Below are 27,827 nucleotides of genomic sequence, written 5' to 3'. Positions count from 1 at the left end.
CAAGGATACGTACGTTGTTACGGCGTGAACGCCCTTCCTGGTCGTCCAGCTTGTCGTGCAGGAGTTTGGTGACTTTTTGCATCTTTTCCATGGCCAACTGGAGCTCTGAGGTGTCTTCCACGAGTGATTTCGTTACCACTTCCACCTGCGACACCCTCTCCGCCATTTTGTGAAAGTCCGCTCGCAGCAGTGATACTTCTGAGGAGATGGCGCCCACTGTAGTTTTCACTTCTGAGAGTGTTTTCATGATGTCTTCTAGCGTTATTTTCGTCGTTTTTTCTGCTTCCTGGGCATGGCCTGTGGAGGGTCGCCCTGTAGTTTGCTGTTGTCCCTGGTGTCCATAGGCGAATTTATCCAGTTTGGCTTGCGTGGATCCGCTCCTGAGGCCTTTTCCCGCCATGGTGTTGGGGTCTGCTAGTGCCAGAGATATGTCCCAGGCGATCGTGGCCTGCGAGTCGATTGAAGTCTCTGGTAGGCGGTATCAGCCAGATAGTAGTAGGTCTCACTGGTCGTTAGCGTGGGAGTCGATGAGCCGCTGGTGCGGTTCGTGTCGTTGCCCCCGGTAGTCTCTCTCCGGGATGGAGCGGTCACTGCGATCCCCCCCTCGCTCCTCCGCAGTGCACTGTCCCTCTCTATCACAGCGGCTAGTAGAGATGTCGGGCCCGGGCTGCTGCCCCCTCTCGTGCACTGGACAGGCCGCCGCGTGTCGGGTCACTGCCGTTGTGTCTACGCTGCCGGTGGCGTCCAGTATGGCGTGGGCCTGGGGGGTCCCCCTGTGCACCCGCGTTTATGTCCGGCAGGGCGTCGTCCCCCTGGGGCACCGTCTAACTGGCTTCAGTTCTGGTATGTTGTGCGGGCCCACTGCTCCCCCGCTCCCATGCGGTGACTGATATTGCCCCCCGTAGTGTTATGCCGCCAGTTAAGTTCTCGCGGGGGGGGGGGTGTTGCAGGATGTCGTCCCCGTTCCGCGCGGCCCAGGCTGGGGTTGCACTGACCTCTACGTCGTTCAGGTCCCGCTTGGTGGTCGTAGCAGCCCGTTTACCACCGGAGGACGCCGCCAGGAGTTTCAGGCTCGTTCGGGATTTTCCGGCAGGCACCGGGGTGCGATCACTTCCTGTGGCCGGCTCCGCTGCACTTCCGCCGGGGTCCGGATGTCACGCAAGGTCGGTGCTTCTTCACCGGCTGTAGGCCCCAACTCGCCACACGTTGTAGCTCAGGCTCCGGTGCATCGATTTCTTTGAAACTTGGACCGGTGACACCGCTTGGGTCCCGGACTCGAACGCCGCCGCTTCAGGCGTGCTTGGTGGCGGATAAATGTGACGGATATGTTGGAAGGCTGCAGTGCCCTCGGGAGCTCTCACACTATGCGGCCGCCATGCTTGGCTGCTAGCCACGCCCCCCCCATATTGTGTTTTTTGAACGTTTGTGATAATTAAGGTTAAAAAAAAATGTATATATCTTTAAGCGTGTTCTGGCGCGCTTACGTTTTGGGTTTGGTTTGCGCTGCAGAGACGATACGTCACGGTTATGCGATGCATCATGAGGCGTCTCACGGGCTACTTGATACGTCACTTAATAAAGAATATATTTTACAGCTATAGATATTAGCTTTTAAAAAACCAATGAAATTCACAGAAAAAACCATAGGTTATAGACCATATATAGTTAGGAATTTGCATTTACAAAACCTTGAAAATTCAATGAAAAAACCATAGGTTATAGACCATATATAGTTAGGGATTAGCATTTAAAAAACCTTATTTTATTTGCACAAAACCATTGAAATTCCATATATAGTTAGTTGCACTAACTATATATCGCGGACCCGCAATCCACTGCTAATGATGTCACATATTACATCATTCATGACATGGTCAGTGACATCACTGATGACATCACTGATGACATCTCAAATGACATCACTGATGACATCACTGATGACATCTCAAATGACATCACTGATGACATCACTGACATCTCATTTGACATTACTGATTACATCACTGATGATATCATTTATGTGATAATACATCTTCAGACTCTAATATAACCTTAGATACACTCAGTGTAAACAGGCACTCACAGGCTGTCACACATCCATGGAGTTACTCACACACCTAGTCAGTCATGCAAAGAATCAATCACATCTCCATTTCCTCAACTATACAGTTATACACACCTTACTTATTCAAACATATACTAACACATATTTACTCTCTTATACAATCCTTGATACAAGTTCACAATGATTCATACAGCCACTCTCACATTCACTGGCTCTTATGTTCAGTTATTTATATATGTCAACTCTCACATGGAGTGTGTTTTACATATGTACTTACTTTGAAATGTAGCACTGAGATATCCATTCACTCACCAATATACTCATGCACACAGTCAACTGTCCATACAGCTGTTTCTACATGCACTTTTGAACCCATACACCTAGGGAATCAACTGCTCATACATCTATACACAGAGTTATACACCACCCAGCCACCCACACACATACTCAGTCTCCCATACAAATACTTGGGCAACCATTCAATAACCCATATAGTTTCTGATATAGCTACTGATTTAAACATGCAGCAGTTTACAGAACAACATAAATAATGATTGCCAAATTAAGACACTTTAATCACTAACCCATGCACTCAGTGAGACACATTTAATCATTCTCTCATACAGTCAGTCATGCACCTACTAAATCCTTCATCCAGACACTTATACATCCACTCATTCTTCAATATGTAAGACATATTTTAACTTTACAGAAACATACAGTCACTGGGTGTTGTCATCAGTGATGTCATCAGTGATGTCATTTGAGATGTCATCAGTGATGTCATCAGTGATGTCACTGACCATGTCATGAATGATGTAATATGTGACATCATTAGCAGTGGATTGCGGGTCCGCGATATATAGTTAGTGCAACTAACTATATATGGAATTTCAATGGTTTTGTGCAAATAAAATAAGGTTTTTTAAATGCTAATCCCTAACTATATATGGTCTATAACCTATGGTTTTTTCATTGAATTTTCAAGGTTTTGTAAATGCAAATTCCTAACTATATATGGTCTATAACCTATGGTTTTTTCTGTGATTGATCTACTGGGAGGGTTTTTTTAAGGTATTCCAGATTTGGCAAGGCGCGCACCTGAGTAACCGCAAAGTATAATACTGCTATGGTATAAAGAAATCCAGGCAAAGAGGCGGGCGGTAATCCCTCGTAACCGCACAAGGTTGGATCAAGAGATCCACACAAATTGCACAAAAACAACAAAGCCCCTGCACTGGACAAAAGAACATATAATGATGCTAAGGTGACTTCGAGTTTCAGTATCAAGATTCAAACGTGCACATCGAAAATTCCAAAGTTCAAAGAACACATAGTGTTGAGAAACGGAATTCAAATGATGTAAAGTTCATGGTATAAAACACCGTTTATTGTTCCTCTTGTACTGGCCAACACGTGTTTCATCGCAGGGAAACAGACTGCGAATCTTCAGGGCCTCTTAAAGAATGAGCCAGAAATGGTGTTGTGGCCAAAGCCCGAGACGGGCGGAGTGTGGAAAAAGACGTTGCTCGCGTAGTATGATGGTTTCTTAGTGTAGAAGATAAGAAGTCAAAACCGGGAGGAGAAGATTCTAAGCAGTTGCGCTCAAAGTTAAGAAACACAGGCGGATACACCTGACTGATTTCGTTCCCCCTCCTGTAGTTCCCGGCGCCGTTTTTCAAAGACCGTCTTTGAAAAACGGCGCCGGGAACTACAGGAGGGGGAACGAAATCAGTCAGGTGTATCCGCCTGTGTTTCTTAACTTTGAGCGCAACTGCTTAGAATCTTCTCCTCCCGGTTTTGACTTCTTATCTTCTACACTAAGAAACCATCATACTACGCGAGCAACGTCTTTTTCCACACTCCGCCCGTCTCGGGCTTTGGCTACAACACCATTTCTGGCTCATTCTTTAAGAGGCCCTGAAGATTCGCAGTCTGTTTCCCTGCGATGAAACACGTGTTGGCCAGTACAAGAGGAACAATAAACAGTGTTTTATACCATGAACTTTACATCATTTGAATTCCGTTTCTCAACACTATGTGTTCTTTGAACTTTGGAATTTTCGATGTGCACGTTTGAATCTTGATACTGAAACTCGAAGTCACCTTAGCATCATTATATGTTCTTTTGTCCAGTGCAGGGGCTTTGTTGTTTTTGTGTTTTTTCTGTGAATATATATATATATATGTTTTAAAATTTATTTTTTTAAATTTCTTTAAAGTTATTCATTATTTATTAAGTTTAAGTTTATTTAAGTATTTTAAGTATGTTTAAATTAATTATATTTATTATTATATTAGTTTTAAATTACTTTTAAGATATTTAAAAAATTCGATATTTTGACTGTCTATATTTTTTCCTATCGATATTTTGGAGTCAATATTTTTGTACTTACCTGTTTGTAGATAAGAAGTCGATATTCTGGCATTCTATCTTTCTACCTCGATATTTTGGCAAGTCGATATTTTGACTGTCGATATTCTGTCAGTGATCCCTCCCTACACTGACCTGAACCCACCACCAGCCTGATGAAAGTTATCAAGGACCACAACAAGTAGATTACCGCTTGCACTGACACCCTAGCACCCCTAAGAGTGGCAAAACAGCAAGAACATGAAAATAAACCTGCTGGTAGGCAGAAGAACTTAGACTGACAAAATAACTCAGTAAGAAACAGGAGCGCAAGTGGAGAATGAGCCAAGACCCCACGGACAAGGACATCTTCAAGACTCCCTGGCAAAGGGCTTCCTTTTTTTTTTTTTTTTTACTTTTTATTCGTGACTGTGACAATTCTTACACGGTACATTTAATCATTGTACATTCTATCAGTCTTTTCCTTTTTCTTTAACTTTAACTTGGCGTAGTAGTTTTCGTATCCAACTTTTCGTCACATCTTACATTTCTCCGGATATCATTCCCTTACAACGTTTATCATTTGCAATCAAATTACAATATTGCCTGTATGTGAACTGTCCCTCGACCGCAAAGGGCTTCCTCAAGGCAAATGATTCTCGTGCTCAGCGTGTCTTGTGTGAGAAGGTATTGGTTCCTATTGCAAACATAAATGGTCTTCAGAGAAGGACGGTCTCTGCGGTCATGTCCGTTGAGACCGTCCTTCTCCGAAGACCATTAATCTTTTGTCTTGAGGAAGCCCTTGGCTGGCTGGCCACACAGGCAAAACACATGTCGGCTGTTTGTCTTAACTACTTCTGGCAACTAATAAATACAGCATATCACTTTGAAAACAAAATTGGAATTTGAGATTTTGTACCCCAGAAATGTACTTAAATATCAGGTACCAACCTATCATATGTTTCGAATAATCCTTTTCATTCCGGTGGCGCTAGGGTGAAGCCACCTGATAGGCACGTGCTGCATCAAGAATTTGGTCCTGACCTGATTGTATGTGAACCTAGGCAACACCTACCAGTCAACTAATCCGAGAAATTAGTTGCTTGACTGAAACAAATGTCCGTAGATAGCTAGACGAGTGTCCTGCAGAAGTTGTCTATATTATTAATAGGCACCACTGAACCATTACTGAAGTTCTCAGTTGAAAAGGTGGCCCTCCATTTTCTTATTTAACTATCCTAATTTTGGGTTGGTGTCAAAGAGGCAGCACTAAGATGGCTGCATATTAGGTAAACTCACTGTGTCCAACATTAATCTATCTAATTATCTACATGATATTTATAAAGCCTAGTTATTCAGTTAATAGAATTTCATGGCACTGCAAACAAAAATGTAGCTGTTTGCCTTCCCTCCTTTCTCTGTCTTTCCCAAGTTTTTGGCCAGATTGGTTGAAGAGAAACAGTTTTGTGTTGATAGTTCCTTGGTGTTCTGGTAAATCCTAGTTTCCAGTACTAAGACAGTTAGCGTTTGCTCTGAAGTGGATTCTCTCTGTCTCTCCATCTCAGCTGAGTTTTCTCCTTTGTCAGTTCTTTCTCTGTAGAGAATACCCTTCTAGGTGTGGCTGTTGAATGAAGTATTCTCTCTAAGGCTGCTTGTTCACTTCAAACCTCTTAACAGATCTTCTACAAAGAAGGCCTTTAATTACTATTGGCCCTCATTTCAGAGATAGTGTACAGGAGAGAAGTAATACGTTTGGAATATGATGGTTTTTCAGTGTCTTTAAGGTGTTTTTTTCTTCACTTTATTTCTGGCTTCTTTAAAGGTTCCATGAACAGCTATAAGGTCCTTTCCTGAGCTTTGGGGTGGGCTTTCCTCTGCGTATTCCTTTACCTTTCATCTTCTCAAGATTTCTCTTTATTCAGCACTCCCTCTAGAGCAGTAGTCCTTTGATGGAATTTACCTATGGTTTTATCAGTTCTTCATGCTACACTCTTTGTACCATTGAGGGATGTTTCTCTACAACATCTTTCCTTCATGGCCTTCTTGTTGGTTGATATCCCCTCTTCCAGAAGGCTGAGGGTTGGGATCATTGGGTAGCTGTTCTCCTTACCTTTGCATTTTTTCTGACAATTTAATATTAAAGTGGACCATGGGCTAGTTCCCAAACTTCCACCTTATTTTCATCAGGATGCAGAGATTGATATTCCTTTTTTGCCACCTGAATCTATAGGGGCTCAGACAGTCCCTGCTCATTTTACACCTGCCCTTATTGGATGCTAATTTTTAGTTACAGGGCTTGGGAAGTCGCTCTTCTTTTAGCACCCGTTGGGATCGGATACTGCCCATTAATTTGCCGGAACTGGCAGATGCGTTGGCTCTGCCGGTGGTGGTGCCCGTCCCAAGAAGCCTGAGGGCAGCTGCCCGGGAGTACCAGTGGGATCGGCAGGGAAGCTCCGGCACCATCAACAGTGGATGACTCTTCCTCAGGGCATGCCTGACCTTATCATGTCGGCCGCGGTGGCTTGAGCACCCAGCTCAGTCTTGTGCAGCTTCCTTCCCCACACAGCTAACTTGCATCCGGCATCCCCGGTTCATACCTGACTTGGCGGGGGACTGAGGAATAGCGGACACCACGGAGAGAGGAGAGAAGAAGTGTATTGCAACTGGCCCCCTCCCGTTCACCCTTGCAGACCAGGTCCCTTCAGGTGAGACATGGCGCGACATGCGAGGGAAGCCCTTAGCAGGAGGCCGTAGTAGCCCAGTTTACTCCACGACACAGATGGCCTAAATGGGATTTGATGAGCGAGCGCTGGGACCACCTGTGAGAATCCTTCACTCTCTCTCATTGACATTGACAGTGTCTCCTTTGCTTCCCCCTCCCCCCTAGCGAAGTTCAACTGACAGCGATCATCCACGGAGCCCCTTTGAGATGGCCAGTTGGCCAGGGGGACTGGGAGGTTTGTTGGGCGCCAGGCTCTAATGTGATTATGTGGTGCCAGGAAATGTATTTCATGTAGTATGATTTACGCACCCTGTCCTGGTTACCTCTAAATGTGCTTTTTATGATTATGAGACTATCTTGCATGTTATGGTTTATGTTAGTGAGATTATGTTCCACCCTGTGCTTTATGCCCCTAAGGTTAGTGATGGGCCAGGGGGACTGGGAAGTCAGGGGGACTGGAAGATTTGTTGGGCGCCATGCCCTATTGTGATTATGTGGTGCCAGGAAATGTATTTCATGTAGTATGATCTATGCAGCCTGTCCTGGTTACCTCTAAATGTGGTTTTTATGATCATGGGATTATCGTGCATATTATGGTTTATGCTAGTGAGATTATGTTCCACCCTGTGATTTATGCCCCGAATGTTAGTGATACTTAGGAGGTTAGGGTAGGGTCCAATATTAGACTGTTGAGATTATGGGCATACAATGCGTTTGGCGCCTAATGTGATGCTGTGCATAATGTGGTTTTTGTTACAGGCTGATGCTAGGTACAGTGTTTACCAGTGGTTACTGGTTGTACGTTTATGATCTGCTTTACTCTTGCTAAGTTAGCTTTGTGATGTTCTGACATTGCTCCAGTTGGCCCTGTCATGTGTAAACAATTCCCTTGAAAGTATGATCTAGTGCCAGGTGGCGCCATGTATATTATGTGATTACCTAGGTAAAGGGCTCATCAAAATACTAACGGAATCATAGAGACTCCCAAGCAGTAAAGCTTTCTCAACTACTGGAATATGTGCCCCCATCTTCTCCTGCTCTGAAGTAACAAACAACCTGTTCCTAATCCCCTCACTTCTCGGACTGCACATTAGTTCAGATATCTTCACTCGAATATGTGCCCCCTTTTGGTCCTGTACTTCTCTTCACCACCGCCTTCCTGATAAAACCCCTCTCTTATACCCACCACCCTCCTCCTCCTCATTTTCCCAACATGGCCACCACTCGAGTTAAGTCTAGAATTAATTGCTACAAAATCATTTATCCTCCTTAAGTGACTAAAGCTGCAGCAAAACGATTCAAGCATAGCACCTGATTCCCTTTTTGTCAATCAATTTTACAATGGTAGTTATGGGAGCCTCAAAACGATTTCATTTTCTTACCCACGACATCCCCTCTTGGTCCACCAGCTTACTTAACTCCCTTAATGTCACCTCCTCCTCCTCCTCTATCCCTCATGGAAAACAGCTAAATATCTCCCCCTCTGTGTGTTTCAACGGCTCCCTCACTATCTCACTCTATAACAACTGTACAGTCATGATCTAAGCCAAAGACACCTGTCTCTCTCTCTTTGACCACCTCTTCCCTTCCCTACTCCCCTCCCCTGCGACTGGGTTGTCCCTTGACTCTTTGTTATACCTGACATCCTTGGCGTGGTTATCCCTGACTTTTTTGCCTCTGCCTCCTGTGTTTTTGATGCTATGCTGGATTTCACCTTTGCTGGTTTAGACGCTTTGGGCACTTTGCCACTGCTGTTCATTGTCAAAGTGCAAGTGCTCCCTGAGTAAATTGTTATTAAGATTGGTTATCCATGATTGGCATATTTGTGTCACCAAGAAGTCCCTAGTAAAGTGCACTGAGTGTGCCAGGGCTGGTGATAACAAATGCTACTAGTGGGCCTGCAGCACTGATTGTGCCATCCACCTGAGTAGCCCTAAAATGGTGTCTCAGGCCTGCCACCACAGTGTCTGGGTGCAGTCTGTGAACTGCTATGTCGTCCTGGCAAGTGCTCACACTTGCCAGGCCCTACCCTTCCCTTTCTGTGCACATAGGACATCCCTATAGTAGGCCCAAGGTACCCCCCTAGGCAGGGTGCATTGCAGGTGAAAGATAGGACATGTACTGATGTGTGTAACATGTCCTAATAGTGAAATACAACCAATTTCGTTTTTCACTATTGGGAGGCCATCTTGCCCATAGGATAGAATGGGGAAGGCTGTGCACCATCATACCAGCCTATCTTCCCATAAGAACAAGATGGAGACATGGAGTCTGGTACCCTTGACTTCAGAATTTAATAACACATCTTTTTGTGAAGATGTTTTTTAAATCCTGCGTTTAGAAATGGCACTTTTAGAAAGCTGCTGTTTCTCTGTTCAACCCTTCCTGTGTGTCTCTGCCTGTTTGTGGATTGAGTGTCTGGCCGTTGGGAGTGACAGGGGCTGGTGAGGTGTCTTGGCTCCAGGAGTCTGGGTGTGTAGTCCTAGGCTGAATAGGCCCATTTGCATTTAGAGAGGTGAGTGGGGAAATCCCTGTAGCTGAGTTGGGCTGTGCCTGCCTCCACAAACGACTGGCTCCACCTCCTGCTGGGCGTCTGAGGAACCTGGCCCCCTGTCTCAAAGGAAGAAGTTCGGCACTGGCAGAGTGCCCCCAGGACTGGTTTGAACTGGGTCCAGAACCCCCAACACATGAAGAACAAAGACTTTAGGGGTATAAAAGTAGGACAGAGACCCCTTGAAAATTAGACATCTATAATCAAGAGGAACCTCTGCCGGAAGAAGAACAGCTGGAGAAACCAAGGAAGACTGCCCTTGCGGTGTGCTCTGGGGCTGACCTGTTGTTTTGCTGCTTCAACTAAAGGAGAGAAGAAGGGAACTTTGTTGTGTGCTGTGCTCCCCCCACCTGCTTGCAATCAAGACTTTGCTGTGTGCTGTGTCTGCTTAGAGTCTCCAAGGGCCTGAGAAGAACTGGCCTCTTGTTCCTGGAACACAGGGTTAAAAAGTTCCTAAGAATAACCAAGACGCTGTAAAGAACGGTCTTTATTCGCCCTCTGTGCTGTATTACTGCCTGCCTGCCGTGTGGGAGGATCGGTGTTCTCAACTGCACACCCTTGGCACCGGCCGTGGGACTGCTGGGCCTCACCACCGTCGACGGCCTCGACGACGACACCACCGTCGACGACCTCGTCGACGAAAAGATCATCGTCGACGACAAAGCACTCGTCGACAAAGCTACTGTCTACGACCCCGTCGATGACCCCGTCGACGACGATTCCGTCGGCGAGACAGCACTGTCAGCAGTATACAGGCGTCCCGTTGACGCCGCCTCTTTCAAGCTGCACTACTTTGCAGGTTTGGTCCGCGCAAACAGCAGGGATTCCATTGCCATCTCCTGCGACCACTGCTACTTTATTAAAAAAGAGAGCTACTGTGGACTCTATTTCTACTACCATTGTGGTGCCTGACAAGCTCTTGGATTCCGATGAAGAAGAATCCTATGAGGACGAAAACTTTGGGCCAGCTAGAAGTCCATCCGAACTCCATATTAAAGTTCAGGAAGAGGTTGAGGATAACACGGAGGACGTTCAGCCTGCTCCGCGTGCTGACAGACCTGACACTGATAGGCAACTGCCTGAAGATCTATTCCGCAACTTGCAGTACATGCTCAGTGACTATTATAGACGTTTCCCACCTTCTGAGTCTGGTGACTCAGTGATGTCTGCACCTTTGCCGCAGGGAAGGCCTTCCCTCTCTCCGCGGACAAGACCAAGGGCTTCTAATGCGTTGGAGGACAGTCGCTCAACGTTGCATACGTCACCAGTTTCATCTCCTCAGCCACGAGAAGAGGAGCTTTCGGAACAGGATGATCAGGAAGAAGGAGAGCTGAATGAAGCCTCTGAATCGTCGGAGTATGAGGATTACAATGCGAACACACCCTCTCCGGCGGAGCCTACTGCTTCTGAGTCACCACCCGTGGACGTTGCCTCATTTCACAAGATCATGGATAGAGCGACTAGGAGGTTTCTAATAACCATGGAAGCTAAACAAGAAGACTGCTTTTTGTATGATTTTAAATCTACCCCTCATAAGCAGAGTTGGACCATTCCAATTATAGATTTCATCTGGAAGGAGGGTCTTAAGATCATGGCCAAGCCGAATTCCTTACCAGCAGTGCTCCCTAGAGTAGATAAAAAATATAGGGCGCCTGCTACTTCTCCAGCATGCCTTGTCGGGCAAGCTAAAGCCGATTCTGTGGTGGCACAGGCAGCGCAGAAGAGATCTTCCAACCCTACGTCTCAGGTCTCTGTCCCTCCAGACAAGGATGGGAGACGCCTTGATTCCATTGGCAAGAAGGTTTCTACCATTGCAGCCACGACCATCCGGGCCGCAAACTCCCTCGCCATTTTAGGGAGATATGATAGACAGATGTGGTCAGACATCTCACCGTACGTAGACAAGCTCCCCGAGCCTGATCGCACTGAGGCCAAGAAAATCCTTCAGGAAGGAGAGTGTGTCTCCTCGGAGATGATTGACGCTGCTGTGGACGTTGCTGCCACTGCCTTTCGACAGCTTGCAGGTGCAGCTGTTTTAAGACGGCAAGGATGGTTACGAGCAACCTCCTTTAGGCAGGAGGTTCAAAACAGAATCATTGACATGCCTTTTGATGGAGAGTCACTATTCGGCAAACATGTTGATGAGGCCCTGGAGGCAATAAAGAAAGACACTGAAACAGCACGTTCACTGGGTACCCTTCAGTACCGGAAATCTTCCTTTCGTGGCACAAGAGGAAGGGGGAATTTCAATAATAGAGGAGGATACGCCCAACAACGCTCTTATCCCTCCACCCAGGGAAACCAAAGATTTCAGCCTTACCGGCAACAAACCTATGGACAAAAGAGAGGAAATTACTCTCAACCTCGAGGGAAATCTAATTATCGAGGAAGAGACAACAAGAAATGAGGAACGCATCCTGCCATCACTTTGTGCCAACCCGAACCAAATTGGAGGTCAAATATCCCAGCACTACTTAAATTGGTCCGAAATTACTACAGACAAATGGGTCCTGGATGTAGTAGCCAGAGGACACATTTTAGAATTCGTAAAAATCCCCCCAAATTGCCCCCCAAAAGGACCCGATCCAGCGCACCTCAAGGAGCTATTCGTCCAGATCAACACCATGATCCGGAAAGGGGCAATCGAAAGAGTGCCTCATCATCAGAGGGGACGAGGCTTCTACTCAAGATTTTTCCTTGTTCGCAAGAAGTCAGGAGAGTGGCGCCCCATCCTCGACTTGCGAGCATTAAACAAGTTTCTGAAGAAACTCACATTCAGGATGCTAACACTTCAGGAAATCCTCCAATTTCTTTCGACGGGAGAGTTTTTGGCAACACTCGACCTTCAGGATGCATACTTCCACGTACCGATTTTCCCACGGCATCGGAAGTTTCTCAGGTTCAGAGTGGCTGGCAGGGACTTCCAGTTCAAGGTCCTCCCATTTGGCCTGCGTTCAGCCCCCAGAGTGTTTACGAAGATGCTGGCCCCAGTAGCGGCCCATCTTCGGTTACAATCGATTCAAATTTATCCATACCTGGACGACTGCCTTATCAAGGCCAGTTCTTTCGACACGGCTCAAGATCACGTTCAAAAAACTTTGTCTCTAATGCAGAACCTAGGTTTCTCAATCAACTTCGAGAAGTCTCGCCTCACACCTACAACGAGAAAGGACTTCTTAGGAGCGACACTGGACACCAACCTTGCCCAAGTATTCATTTCAGAAGAAAGACAAGTCAAAATTCAAAGATTCGCGACGACATTGTCACTAAGAAAGTGCGTTTCAGTACGCATATTCAAGTCATTCCTCGGAATGCTTTCTTCCTGCATTCTGCTCACTCCCAACTGCCGTCTTCGGATGAGACCCTTACAGGAGGAACTCAGCCGCCAATGGATCCAAGCCACAGGATCTTTCGAAGATATCCTCCACATTACACCTCGCATGCGACAAGCAATCGCATGGTGGACCCACCGATCCAACCTACAAGTGGGATGCTCCATGCTAACGGAAGTTCCCAGGTTCATAGTGACGACCGATGCATCAATGACAGGCTGGGGTGCACACCTCCAAGGCATGACGGTCAGCGGGAAGTGGAACCAGGTCCAAATGAAATGGCACATCAACCGGTTAGAGTTACACGCCATATTTTTAGCCCTGAAGTCCTTTCAAGCGACTCTGCAAGGTGCCACAGTCTTGATACGGACAGACAACACCACCTGCATGTATTATCTAAACAAACAGGGCGGGACCAGATCAGTCCGACTATCTCAACAAGCACAAGAAATATGGAGTTGGGCCTTGACTCACGATATTCATCTGTCAGCGGTCCACGTTCCGGGGATCGCAAATGTATTGGCGGACTCTCTCAGCAGGTCCGGGGGCTGCACTCACGAGTGGGAACTTCATCTCCCATCTCTACGTCGCATCTTTCAGATGTGGGGGCATCCGGACTTGGACTTGTTTGCAACCTTCCAGAACCGGAAATGCCCATTCTTTGCAAGCTGGGTTCCCCACAAGGACTCGTGCGGGGATGCCCTTTCGCTGAACTGGAATCAAATCTTCGCGTACGCCTTTCCACCGATACCTCTGATCCCGAAAGTTATCAGGAAAATGAAGAAACAGCCATGCCGGTTGATCCTAATTGCTCCTCGATGGCCCAGACAATACTGGTTCCCCGAACTACTCCTTCTCTCGGAATGCAACCCTATACCACTACCACGCATTCCGCAGCTTCTATCCACCCAGCAAGGCAGGGTATACCATCCGGACCCGAACTCGCTGAAATTGTCAGCTTGGCTCCTCAACACATGGAATTTGCACACCTAAACATTCCACAAGATTGTCAGGAGGTGCTTGCAAAAGCCAGGGCTCCATCCACGATCAAAACATACAAACTCAAGTGGAAACGGTTTTGTGCATGGTGCCAAGCTAATGACTTACATCCCATTCAAGCAACACCAGAACAAATCCTTCCTTTCTTTCTGCATCTAGCCAGACTGGGTTTGGCGCACTCTACTCTTAAGGTCTTCCTAGCAGCCATCTCTAGGTTTCGCCAAGATGGATCAAACTCTCTGTTCTCTGTACGGATCATCCAACAATTTTTCAAGGGCTTATTTCGCATGTTTCCGCCGGTCCGAAAACCTCCTCCGGCATGGCATCTGAACATCGTCCTATCCCAGCTCATGCGACACCCCTTTGAACCGATTCATAAGGTGGACCTGAAATTTCTGACATGGAAAGTATTGTTGCTCCTGGCTTTGACATCTGCTAGGAGGGTCAGCGATATTCAGGCGTTTACATCTAAGGCACCTTTCCTTCAATTCACCACGGACTCAGTGGTATTGCGCACTAATCCCACATACATGCCTAAAGTACCACTGGACTTTCATCTTAATGAACCCGTTGTCCTTAAAACATTCTTTCCTAACCCACAGTCTACGGCTGAGAAAGCACTGCATTCTTTAGACATTAGAAGATGCCTTCGATTTTATCTCTCCAGAACTTCGGTCATCCGCAAGACAGACCAACTGTTCGTGGCCTATGGCCGGCAACGCCGGGGTTGTGCTGTTTCAAAACAGACCATTGCTAGATGGGTCTCCTCTACGATTGGACTTTGTCACCAACAGGCTGGTAGGCCCTTACAAGCCTTGCCAAGAGCACATTCAACCAGGGCAGTTAGCTCTTCCACTGCCCTTTTTGCTGGTGTGCCACTTCGACAGATCTGCAGAGCTGCCACGTGGTCTAGCAGGCACACCTTTACTAGACACTACTGTCTGGACTCGGCAGATGATGCAGATGCTTCGGTTGGGAGAGCAGTGCTTCGCAATCTTTTCAAATAAGGTGAGCCTCTGTTTCCACCTCCTCATTTATGCTCTTTAGACGTTTGCTCAGAACATGTGATTACTGTTGTGCATGTCTCCTTTACTATATACATAGGTATGTTTAATTATATGCATACATGATATTCTGACGTCTACGAGCGTTATAATGTGAGTACTGCTTACTATTCTGATTCAGGCATGTGAATCTATGAAAGACACCCCTAATACTGGAGAAGAACAATAGTTACTTACCTGTAAACAGGTGGTTCTCCAGTATTGGTGTCTTTCATAGATTCACATGCAACCCGCCCGCCTTCCCCCAGAGACTCTCTCGAATAGCATGGGACTTCACTCCTGTGCGAGAAAATCTGAGAGCCTGAGCCTCTGGGGAGAACATTCTGGTGGGTGCTGTCGCCTGATTGGCTGCAATTTGGACTAACACATAATGACTTAGATAGTCACGAAGGTGGAAGTTTTTTCTACTGTAGCTGGGGCTACTTACTTCCTGGTTTGGTATTTCTGTGATATGCTATATATTTTATGGCATTTTATTGCTTTTTTATATACCGTGAGACTCCTACTCCGACGACGGGGAATGATTCAGGCATGTGAATCTATGAAAGACACCAATACTGGAGAACCACCTGTTTACAGGTAAGTAACTATTGTTCTTCTATGTGTAAGCAGAGTTTTACTATATATAACTCCACATACATGTACCTCGATGATTTATCTTCAAGGTACAGAGTTAAGAATAGTGAACCTATACTTACCTATTTGCACTTACCTTCTCCATATTTTTGCACTCGATATTTTTGACAGAATATTCTGTCCACATGATATTTTAGTTATTGCTATTCTGTCAGTGATCTGAAATAAATATTGTGTGGAGCCCGGTTAGTGCACTTTGGAAATTGAGTATTAGACCACTCTCAGTTTCCAGCCCCCCTATGTAGTACTACTTCTGAATCAGTCTTTACTAAATCATTTTCTATGCTGGGTTTTCGATGGTGGGATGACGTCTTTGTTAGCAGTGTCTGTATGCGGACGCGTGCAGACACCATGGTTTTCCCGTTTGTTGTGGAGGGCGCCGGCGTACACTTAGGCTCCTTCCGGTGTTCAGGGGGCGGAGGCGGGGAATTTAGCTCTTTAGTCATTCTACACTATTTAAGCAGCATGGCCGGCTCGTCGCGCAGCAGACGCGTGCAGACACCATGCTACTGCTAACGTGATTTGTATTTTAATTGCTCTATTATTTTAACATTATTCTTTTTTAAAACATTGGTGAGATCTTAAAACCTTGACTGGGGCCTGCTGCTAATGCACTTTTATATTTTACTTAGCGCCTCGCTCCTCGCTCCCTCCTACCTTGCAGGGGATCTGCTTCCCTCTCAGTGCCTCCTTTGCTTTCGCCAGCGCCCCGTTCCACCGCGGGTTTGTCCTGTTTGTTGTGGAGGGCGCCAGCGTACACCGGTGTTCAGGGGGCAGAGCTAGGGAATTTAGCGCTCTAGTCATTCTAGACTATTTAAGCAGCATGGCCGGCTCGTTGCGCAATGGACGCGGGCAGCGGGCACTACGCCGGCGGGCCAAGGGCAAGCCCGCCTGTGCCCGTCTGGGCTAGGACTGCGCTTCACGCAGGAGATGCTGCCCTGTCTACCTCTGACCAGCTGAGACGGATTCATTACTCTAGAAAGGTATTGGTAGATCTTCGGCCAGAACATGCTCCCTGTTTTCACTCCTTTGACTTGGAGATCCTAGCCAATAAGCGGCACTTAGCATGCATAGGATGCAACATCTCTTTTAAGCTGGCTCCTAACATCTCCATGGACCAAAATACTATCAGCTCACCCCCCCCCCCCATAGAACAGATTGTGCAAGGCTATCTCATTATTGCCAGATCCCTGATTAAAAACAAGATTGCCTTCAGAGACTTTGTCTCAGCAAAGAAGCCAATCTTTGGGCCGCTGTCGCCACTGGCCCTGACCTAGCAGATGCTATCCCCACTGGGTACACCCTTGCTAGAATGGACAGGGCAGGTCGGCGGGGAGGGGGTGTGGGCATTCTTTATAGAGAAACTTTGATCTGCCACACTCCCCCTGATATCTACTAGGCCTTTTACTTTTCTATTAACCCCTTCGATGCTCATGACGAGCTCAGCTCGTCATGAGGCACGGTTGAGCTGTGCTGATGACGAGCTGAGCTCGTCATGTATAATGGGAAAGCTCACAAATAAGCACAGGAGGGGAAAACCCATAGCAGCCAAGGTGTTAATCTACACCCTACGGAAAGCTTATCTGACATCCTATGTTATAGGCAACCGGGCTCTAGGGCTTCCTTTGGGCAGGATTTTAGTAGTCTTTTAGAACCCTACTGAGAAAGATCCAATTTTACCCTTTTGGAGGATTTTAATTTCCACTTAGAGAATATTCACTGTAAGGATACCCAAAGTCTTTTAGAAACCCTGGGCTGCTGTGGCTTTTTACAGCTGGTCAGAAAACCCAACCATATAGCGGGACACTTACTTGGCGGTGTCTTCTCTAATGACCCTCGTTTAAGGGTGGGGGAACCCATCCCCCTAGTTTGGTCTGACCACTTTGCCATTCCTTTTGATCTACACTTCATGGCATCAGTGATGGCTCTCTCAGGCAATAGGCCGTCGGAAGAAAGGAGGAATTTCAGCCTCATAAGTAAGGAGTCGCTTTCCACTCTTGATAATTTAGAGCTTACTAAGCAACATGATGCTAATTTGGCAGCTGTGGAGCTATCACAACAACTGTCAGCTGCAATGGACAGACTTGCTGCACTAATTAGCAAGGAAAAAATACTCTACTCCCTGATTTACGGATAGACTTAGAAAGTTGAGACAGAGTTGTAGCAAACAGGAGAGGCTCTGGTGTGTTGATCTTGATCCGCTGAGTAGGGAATTGCATAAACAGGGTCTAAAGGAATACTAATCAGCCATTATGGAGGAAAAGAGACTATACTTTTCTAAGACTACTGAATCTATGAAATTCTCTAGGGATCTCTTTAAGGTAATAAACTCTCTTACCTCTCCCTGGGTCATTGACCCCTCAAAATTTTCCCAGGAGCGGTGTGGTAAAAGATCTGACTTTTTCCTTACAAAGATCTCAGACATCTACTCCTCGCTTGTAGCCTCCAACGCCATTGTGGGGTTGCCTGATCAGCACACTCTCCTCCCCAACAAGGCCTCGCTCATTGAGGGATCTCCAAGTCTCCTCTCTTTTCCCCGTATGTCCGCTGAGGTGACTGACCGGTTGTTAGAACCGGTGAAATCGGATTCCCCTCTGGATCCATGTCGTCTCAAAGTGTTAAAAACTGGCGGTGACATCATCATTCCCCATCTGAATGATGTTCTTAATCTCACTATCTCAGAGGGGCAATATCTACCCTGTGGAAAACGGCCATAGTGAAGCCGCTTTAGAAGAAGCCCTCTCTGGATCCGGGTGAAGTGAAGAACTACCAGCCAATCTCCTTACTTCCGGTTCCAGCTAAGATTCTGGAATCCTACCTAAACTTTCATCTTAGCACCTGTCTAAAAGATCACCACCTACTCGATGGCTCTCAACATGGGTTCAGATGCCACCATAGTACGGAACCAGCATTGACGGCTGTTTTCGACAACATCCGGACTTAAGTGGACTCAGGGCACATACCTTGCTTGTTCTACTTGACCTCACCGCGGCCTTTGATACTCTGTCTCCTCGTAGGCTGATTGATCGCATCAGAGAGATAGGTAATGGGGGCTCGGCCTTGGGGCTTCTGCCTTCCTTTTTTAGTGAGATGGCTCAGATGGTGAAGCTTGGTCAATTCTATTCAGCCCCCAAACCTTTGCGCTGCAGTGTTCCTCAGGGCTCCTCTCTGAGCCCAAACCTTTTTAATATCTATGTTGCACCTCTTGTAAAGGTTGTGAGATCTAGTGGGCTAGAGGTGCTGACCTATGCGGACAACACCCAAATAATGTCTATTTCGCATAGTGTGAAGGATACGGCCCTTAACTTTAGGAACTGTATGTAGGCAGTCTCCTCCTGGATGGTGAACATTTTTCTGAAATTAAACAGAGAAAAGACGGAGGTCCTGATCTTTGGGAGTAAACAGGAGATTTGGTCCAGTGACTGGTGGCCAGACGCGCTTGGCGTCTGTCCCCGCCCAATTTCTCATGAGAATAACCTTGGGGTCATTGTGGACAATTCACTGTCTCTGCGCTTGCAGGTTGGTAGGACAGTCTCTACCTGTTTTGGGATCAGTAGTATCCTGAGAAAAATCTCCCATTTTCTCTCTTTTGAGGCACGTAAGCAGGCAGTCATTGCCCTGGTAACGTCCAGATTGGACTATTGTAATGCCCCATATTTGGGCATTAACAAGGGCCTTGTGCGACGTCTGCAGATGGTGAAGAAAGCTGCAGCCGGGCTGGTGATGAATTTACCAAAATATCATTCTGTCTCAGCCTCCATTAGGTTGTTGCACTGGCTGCCCATGGACCGTTGGATCTTATTTAAGACTTTGTGCTTGACTCACGATGCCTACCACGGTTCAGGTCCTGAGGCGATAAAGGCTATTGTACACCGCTATGTTCCTAGCAGGCCGCTTCGGTCCGCAGATAAAAACCTGCTTCTAGTACCGAGATTTAAGAAGGTTAAATGGGGAGGAAGAGCTTTTTCCTTTGCTGCTGCTAACCTGTAGAACTGCCTCCCAAAAGCGTCTCATTCTCTCTTCCGTAAAGCCTTTAAGACCTGGCTTTTTTCACAGTCTTCAGCATGAGCATGTTTCCTTGTCTGCACCTTTATGCTCCGCTTATAGCGCCTTGACGCCCTTGGGCTAAGTTTCGCCCTTTACAAGTCCAATATTCATTCATTCATGAGACATTTTTGAAAGCGGGGAGATTGCCATGAGCTTACATTATTTCTGTTGTTCCAGTTAGATGTGTTACTATGTTTTCTAGTGGAATCCCCACTCCAAGCCAAAGTGTCTAGATCAGTGATGTTGCTTGCAAGCGACGATATAGGGGTCCATAGAATGTCAAGTCTACTTGCTGTATTGAAGGGGATTGCTAGAGCTTATCAGTGTTTTGTACAAGATGGAGGAGTAATGTGTACCTCTTATATGAAAAGTAGGTTAGTGGCGTAACATTCTGTACCGAGCTGGAGTATGTTTACAGGGGTGCTAATATACACCCCAAACATGTTTATTTATCCCCACTATCTGATTTGCGAGATGTACCTAATGTTCATTCTTTTTGAGGTTAGCTTACGTTATGTTTTTGGTACTTGAACAGCGTTTCCAACCACTGTTATGGGATGCATGTTCATTTTGCACCCTTTATAAATGTAATGTAGAATATAGCAGTGGGATTTAGGAGATGCAGATGAGATCCTCTCTAATGTATGAAAACATGGGTAATTACAACCATGATTTACCTTGATATCCCTTATATATTTCCAATATTGAATTTGTCTGACTTTGGAACGCAGGATTGAATGGGATTTTTTTTTCAGTGGCTAAGTCTGGTGAACACCTTTGTTAGATCGGTAGTGGGAACAACAATGTTTAAATGTAGCTTGTGTTATCTACAATGCACTGAATAAAGGCAAAGATATGTACTATTTTTTCTTGGTTCATATTGGATTTCCAGTTGCAAATATAAGTAGCAGCAAGTCTGTTTCTGGTGAAGTGATATACCGTAATGTCAGGCCTAAGTAGAGTGCTAGAAGATTAACATTCATAAACTGATGATAAATATTGTTAGAAACGACATTCATGGGGAATGAAAATGCCTGTGTTTTTTAACCATATGAATTCCTTTTCGTTTTTCTCGTTCACAGATTATGTCTTTGATTGTGGCTGGCTCCCTGGTGAATAATGGGTACCAAAATATGCCAAATACATCAAAATTGCACTGCATCTTGAATGACAACTTTAGAGCATGCACCTTCGGGATTGCAATGGGTATCCTGGGATTCATGTGGTGCTGTCTCTTCCTGGCACTGGACGCCTCTGAGGGTTACATTATTCAACCCAGAATTCAGAAGTGCATCATGCTTACGGATCTAATCATATGTAGTAAGTGACTTGGTTTGACTTGCACCCTTTTATTAACAAGGATTCATGTTTGAATATCAGAGATGCAGATTTTGGCATAACTTTGTGTTAATGTGTTTGCATTGCATAAAAACTTCTCTCATGAAATTTAGACAAGCTCTGAAAATCCCTATAGTGTGTATTTACTACTAGACCTAGGTGTAACCCTACACATTTTTTCCACTCACCATATCGAACTGTAGATTTACACCCATATGTCACCTGCAACAGGATTTAAAAGTGAAATATTCTTCTAGTAACTTTTTACACATTGGTGTTGATCTCCTTGGGAGAAAGTATAGGGAAAATTTGTGAAGTTTACTAATCTGTAAAAAAAAAATATATATATATATATATATATATATATATATATATATATATATATATATATATATATATATATATATATATATATATATATATATATATATATATTACCTACTGGCGGTCGCCAGTAGGTATATATAGTTAGGATTTTTTCTCTATGGGATTTTTGAAAATTCTATGTCTAATAACTTTGGCGTTTGTGGACGGAATTGGCTGAAATTTTCAGGAAAATGGAACATTTTGTTTCTGAGCAGCCCCTGACAATTTGGGGGGGTTTCATCAAGGGGGGGCCGAGAAAAAATGGGGGTCCCAAAACGCGTTTTTCCCATGTTAATTTCCATAGGGCGGTTGGCCTCACTTTTAGCTCGAACGGCTGAATGGATTTGCACGAAACTTGGCAAAATTGTAGGGACTGTTAGCCCGATGTGCCTTTGCTATGTCTCAATATATGTGCTCCAGTGGATTTTGAGTAATTTAGGTTCAAAAAAAGATATATATCTGGGCGGAGCCTAACCACACATCTGATCTGATTGGCTGTCAGCACTTCATCCAAGAAGTGTTGGCAGCCATCTTGGGACCAATATACATGATAGCACCTCATTAAAAAGCATTGTAGTTAATAGAGGGTTTTAGGACTTTAGTTACATTATAAATCATTTGTTGATGGTACCATACTCGTTTTAGGAATTGTGGTGGGTTCTAAGGTGATTTTACCATGTGAAAAAACCTTCTGCTGTGATATCATGAATATTGTTTGAAAGAAAACTAATATCTCATGATTTTCCCACAGTGGTTTGGAAGGGGATCTATAAGCTAAACTGAAAGCATATTTTCTGTAAATTCACATTATCTTTCTCAGTCATGTGAAAATGAAGTCTGACATTCTCAGTAAAACATGTACATCCAACAAGGACAGAGACTGTCAGTTGATTCCTTTGTGTTCTACTGCAGCCTCCTAGAGTGTTCTAAAGAACAACTAGAGCGCTAACAGTCCTACTTATTACAAAGGTATGGCACACCTGAAGCCATCTTGATTGGAATAAAGTGGTAACTCTTAAAACATTTAATTTAAAAAGAAACAACATGAGGGGGTATATTTTGCCATAGAAAGTATGATTAGTGCTGCAGAATGAAAAATTAGGGCACATTTTGAGTGACTTCTCAAATCCTTTTCTATTTCATTAAAACATTCTGACATGCAGTCTCCCAAAATGGCCACCAGAGACAAAAGTGCCCAAATGTAGCCCAAATATCACCCAGATGTAGCCCAAGTATAGCCCAATGACAGAATGTCCCAGAGTGTTCTAAAGAACAACTAGAGCGCTAACAGTCCTACTTATTGAAAAGGTCTGGCACACCTGAAGCCATCTTGATTGGAATAAAGTGGTAACTCTTAAAACATTTAATTTAAAAAGAAACAACATGAGGGGGTATATTTTGCCATAGAAAGTATGATTAGTGCTGCAGAATGAAAAATTAGGGCACATTTTGAGTGACTTCTCAAATCCTTTTCTATTTCATTAAAACATTTTGACATGCAGTCTCCCAAAATGGCCACCAGAGACAAAAGAGCCCAAATGTAGCCCAAATATCACCCAGATGTAGCCCAAGTATAGCCCAATGACAGAATGTCCCATAGTGTTCTAAAGAACAACTAGAGCGCTAACAGTCCTACTTATTACAAAGGTATAGCACACCTGGAGCCATCGTGATGGGAATAAGTGGTAACTCTTAAAACATTTAATTTAAAAAGGAACAAAATGAGGGGGTATATTTTGCCATATGAATTATGATTAGTGCTGCAGAAAGAAAAATTAGGGCACATTTTGAGTGACTTCTCAAACCCTCTTCAATTTCATTAAAAAATTCTGACATACAGTCTCCCAAGATGGCCACCAGAGACAAAAGAGCCTAAATGTAGCCCAAATATCACCCAGATGTACCCCAAGTATAGCCCAATGACAGAATGTCCCAGAGTGTTCTAAAGAACAACTAGAGCGCTAACAGTCTTACTTATGACAAAAGTATGGCACACCAGAAGCCATCTTGATTGGAATAAAGTGGTAAGTCTGAAAACACTCAATTTAAAAAGGAACAACATGAGGGGGTTAATTTTGCTATAGAAAGTATGATTAGTGCTTCAGAAAGAAAAATTAGGGATCATTTTGAGTGACTTCTCAAATCCTCTTCTATTTCATTAAAAAAATTCTGACATGCAGACTGAAACATGCACTTTGAATACCAGCAGCAGACGTCCCTGGTGAGCAGTAGCTTTACTACAGTGATCTAATGTGCAACTAGAGTGCTAACATTCAGAATTTATGGCAAATGTGTGACACATCTGAATGCCTTCTTGATGGAACCAAAGTAAACAAGCATTGAAAATGCAATAGATCTCGCCCTCGTTTAAGTTAAAGCCATTCTGTTTGTAATGAGGTGGCTTTTTAGCTTTGCTTTTATTAGTGTTTTTTCAACTTTCATGTAAATAACATGCATCTGTATGCATATAAGTATATGTATGCATGCATTTATGTTTGTATTTATATAGATATACAGATGATATATGTTTATATATGTATGTATATATATATATTCACTGAAAAAAACATAGGCTATAGACCATATATAGTTAGGAATTAGCATTTACAAAACCTTGAAAATTCACTGAAAAAAACATAGGTTATAGACCATATATAGTTAGGAATTAGCATTTACAAAACCTTGAAAATTCACTGAAAAAACCATAGGTTATAGACCATATATAGTTAGGAATTCGCATTTACAAAACCTTATTTTACTCACACAAAACCATTGAAATTCCATATATAGTTAGTTGCACTAACTATATATCGCGCACCCGCAATCCACTGCTGATGATGTCACATATTACATCATTCATGACATGGTCAGTGACATCACTGATGACATCACTGATGACATCTCAAATGACATCACTGATGACATCACTGATGACAACATCCAGTGACTGTATGTTTCTGTAAAGTTAAAATATGTCTTACATATTGAAGAATGAGTGGATGTATAAGTGTCTGGATGAAGGATTTAGTAGGTGCATGACTGACTGTATGAGTGAGTGATTAAATGTGTCTCACTGAGTGCATGGGTTAGTGACTAAACTGTCTTAATTTGTCCATCATTATGTCTGTTGTTCTGTAAACTGTTGCATGTGTTGATAAGTAGCTATATGAGTAACTATATGGGTTATTGATTGGTTGCCCAAGTATTTGTATGGGAGACTGAGTGTGTGTGTGGGTGGCTGGGAGGTGTATGACTCTGTGCATAGATGTGTGAGCAGTTGATTCACTAGATGTATGGTTTCAAAAGTGCATGTGGAAACAGCTGTATGGGCGGTTGACTGTATGCATGAGTGTATTGGTGAGTGAATGGATATCTCAGTGCTACATGTCAAAGTAAGTACATATGTAAAACACAGTACATGTGAGAGTTGACATATATAAATAACTGTGCATAAGAGCCAGTGAATGTGTGAGTGGCTGTATGGATCATTGTGAACTTGTATCAGGGATTGTATAAGAGAGTAAATATGTGTTAGTATATGTTTGAATAAGTAAAGTTTGTATAACTGTATAGTTGAGGAAATGGAGGTGTGACTGATTCTTTGCATGACTGACTAGGTGTGTGAGTAACTCCATGGATGAGTGACAGTCTGTGAGTGTCTGTTTACACTGATTGTATCTAAGGTTATATTAGAGTCTGAAGAGGTTCATCGTATTATCACATGAATGATATCATCAGTGATGTGATCAGTAATGTCAAATGAGATGTCATCAGTGATGTCATTTGAGATGTCATCAGTGATGTCATTTGAGATGTCATCTGTGATGTCATCAGTGATGTCACTGACCATGTCATGAATGATGTAATATGGGACATCACCAGCAGTGGATTGCGGGTGCGCGATATATAGTTAGTGCAACTAACTATATATGGAATTTCAATGGTTTTGTGTGAGTAAAATAAGGTTTTGTAAATGCGAATTCCTAACTATATATGGTCTATAACCTATGGTTTTTTCAGTGAATATATATATATATATATATATATATATATTAATATAAATTCATAAATTGAAATTTATAACATGACATGCAAATTATTTTAAATATGTATTTTTATCTTAGAACTAAGGAAAGAAAAAATTACAGCACATTAACTCATCAAATTAACTAGGTATAAAATAATTTATTTAAATATATTAATTTCATTTATGAATAACTATTTTTAAACAGTAATCAATAAAAAATTCCGGGGGCGTGGCTTGAGCGCCGAGGGAGATGGCGGCGTGAGCTCGAAGCTCCGTGCCTCTTCCCCGCGAAAATCCTGACACAGGGGCCGGAGAGCCCGTGGGTGCCCCGGCGCCGGCAGAGAGATCATCGGAGGCCAGCTGGGCGAGGCTTGGGCGGCCGGCGGACCCGCAGCGCCGAGGCAGACCGCCGATCGCTGATGCGGAGAGGCGAACTGCGCCACACAAGATGGCTGCCGCGACGGCGCCCCGGAGCACCGAGGGCTGCACAGCAGGTCGCAACGCCGGCGGGCACTGAAGAGACGCGATAGCCGGCAGCGCCGATCCCCCGCACAGCGGGAGGCGATCCTAGGTCCGCGGCCGCGGAGTGCAGCGAGGACGTGTGGGGACGAGGAGAGCCACCCGGACGCGCCGCTGCAGGCGCGACTTCCAGACAGACTCCTTGGCAGGGAGAGCGGGACCTGGAGCATCGGCCCGGCCCTGATTGCCAGCCAACCCATCAGGTGAGCGGAGTGCCGCCTGGAGAGGGGATCCCGGGGAGTCGGGGCACGGCGCTGCCCACCTTGGCGCCCCCCCCCCCTACCCCCCGCAGCGGGAGCCCGGTGAGCGAGCGAGTGGGGACATAACGGAGGAGCCCATGGGCCACTGAGGGATCTCTAACAACGCCAGACGACCGAGGGCGCGACCAGCCTAACGCGCCGCTCCAGGGTAGTGAGAGCGATCCCCCACAGCACCCGGGGATCGGACACCACGGTGGACGCTCCCACTGGGGAAGTGACTGAGCAGCAAGACCCCACAGCGCGCAGGAGCTGACCGCACGAATAACAGGCGGACGTGGCAGGCGGGAGCGAGGAGGCCGGCGGCTTTGGGGAAACCGAGAACCAAGGCGGAGGAGGCGGCGTCGTCGAGTATGGCAGAAGGGGGCCCCGCTGAGCAGACGGACCTGCAGAGACTGCAGGATCGGATCTTGGACGCCATTTCGGCCACCAGGGACGCGCTTCATAATGACATTGCGCAGGTGGCGTCGGGGCTGGGCCTGCTTCGAGCGGACCACGACAAACTAAAAGACAGGGTCAAGGATACCGAAGTGGCGCTGAGTGACCTGGCACCGGCTCATAAGGCGATGGAAAATAAACTAACGGACGCCCTGGACCGCATACGCACCCTGGAACGGCGAGCCGAGGACGCGGAAAATCGAAGCCGGCGCAGCAATGTGCGGATCGTAGGCGTGCCAGAGACGGAGGGGTCGGGGAACTTGGTTGCCTACATGGAGGAATGGCTGAAGTCAGTGGTGGCGCCGGAGGGGCTCTCGCCGTTCTTCACTCTGGAGCGAGCGCACAGGGTCCCCTCGGGACCGCCCAAGCCAGGGCTCCCACCTAGACCGATTATAGCCAAGTTGCTGCACCACAAGGACAGAGATCTGCTCCTACGGAAAGCTCGAGAGGATGGCCCTTTCCAGATAGCGAACAGCGCAGTCACGCTTTTCCCAGATTTCACCTTTGAGACGCAGAAGCAACGGGCCTCCTTCCTCACAATCAAGAAGGAGCTGCGGGCTGAAGGGATTGCCTACTCCTTGCTTTTCCCAGCTAGGCTCAGAATAGTAGTGGACGACAAGGCGATCTTCTTCGCGACGTCAGCGGAAGCCTGGGAGTGGTGGGAGACGTACAAGGCCGGGACTGATGGCGCCAAGGCACGAGAAGAGCGGGAAAAGGAACGAGAGCGCTCGCCCAAGCGGCTGCGGAAATCGAGGAGACTATGGAAACGAGGGCGGGGGAAGCTGGGACCCACGGCCTCCCAGACTGAGGCGGAACGGCAGGCCGCGCTACTGGAAGTCGAGAAGATTGGTCGAGCGGAGGGCCCTGAATCCAGGGGGGCCATGGACTCGGACACTCACGTATCGGCCTCTGGATCGGAGTCGGACCTTTCGGGGATTCACCGCGCAGAGGGGCCGCGGGTGACACCGCAAACGGCGGATGAGATCCTGAACATATGAACTTCCGTTGATGCAGCATGGGTAATGTTTGAAATGACTGGGAGGGGAACCATTGCCTGAGCACACAGTGGGGGCCGGGGCACACCGCAGGGCTCGGGGCAGGGCGACCATGTGG

General features: G+C 45.7%; 1 protein-coding gene across 1 annotated transcript in view; it reads left to right on the top strand.

Moving 5' to 3' along the window:
* SYNGR4 (synaptogyrin 4) overlaps nucleotides 1-27,827 on the top strand; it is a 509,205-nt gene that overhangs the window by 299,673 nt on the left and 181,705 nt on the right. Inside the window, exon 3 of the mRNA XM_086928694.1 lies at nucleotides 20,852-21,089. Within this exon, the coding sequence (XP_086784820.1) occupies nucleotides 20,852-21,089 (238 nt within the window). The remainder of the gene's footprint in view (nucleotides 1-20,851; nucleotides 21,090-27,827) is intronic.

Source organism: Lissotriton vulgaris, chromosome 7 (genome assembly GCF_964263255.1).
Source record: "Lissotriton vulgaris chromosome 7, aLisVul1.2, whole genome shotgun sequence".
Taxonomy (NCBI): domain Eukaryota; kingdom Metazoa; phylum Chordata; class Amphibia; order Caudata; family Salamandridae; genus Lissotriton; species Lissotriton vulgaris.
The sequence above is the reverse complement of the archived record's forward strand: the minus strand, read 5'-3'. Positions and strand labels throughout refer to the sequence as shown.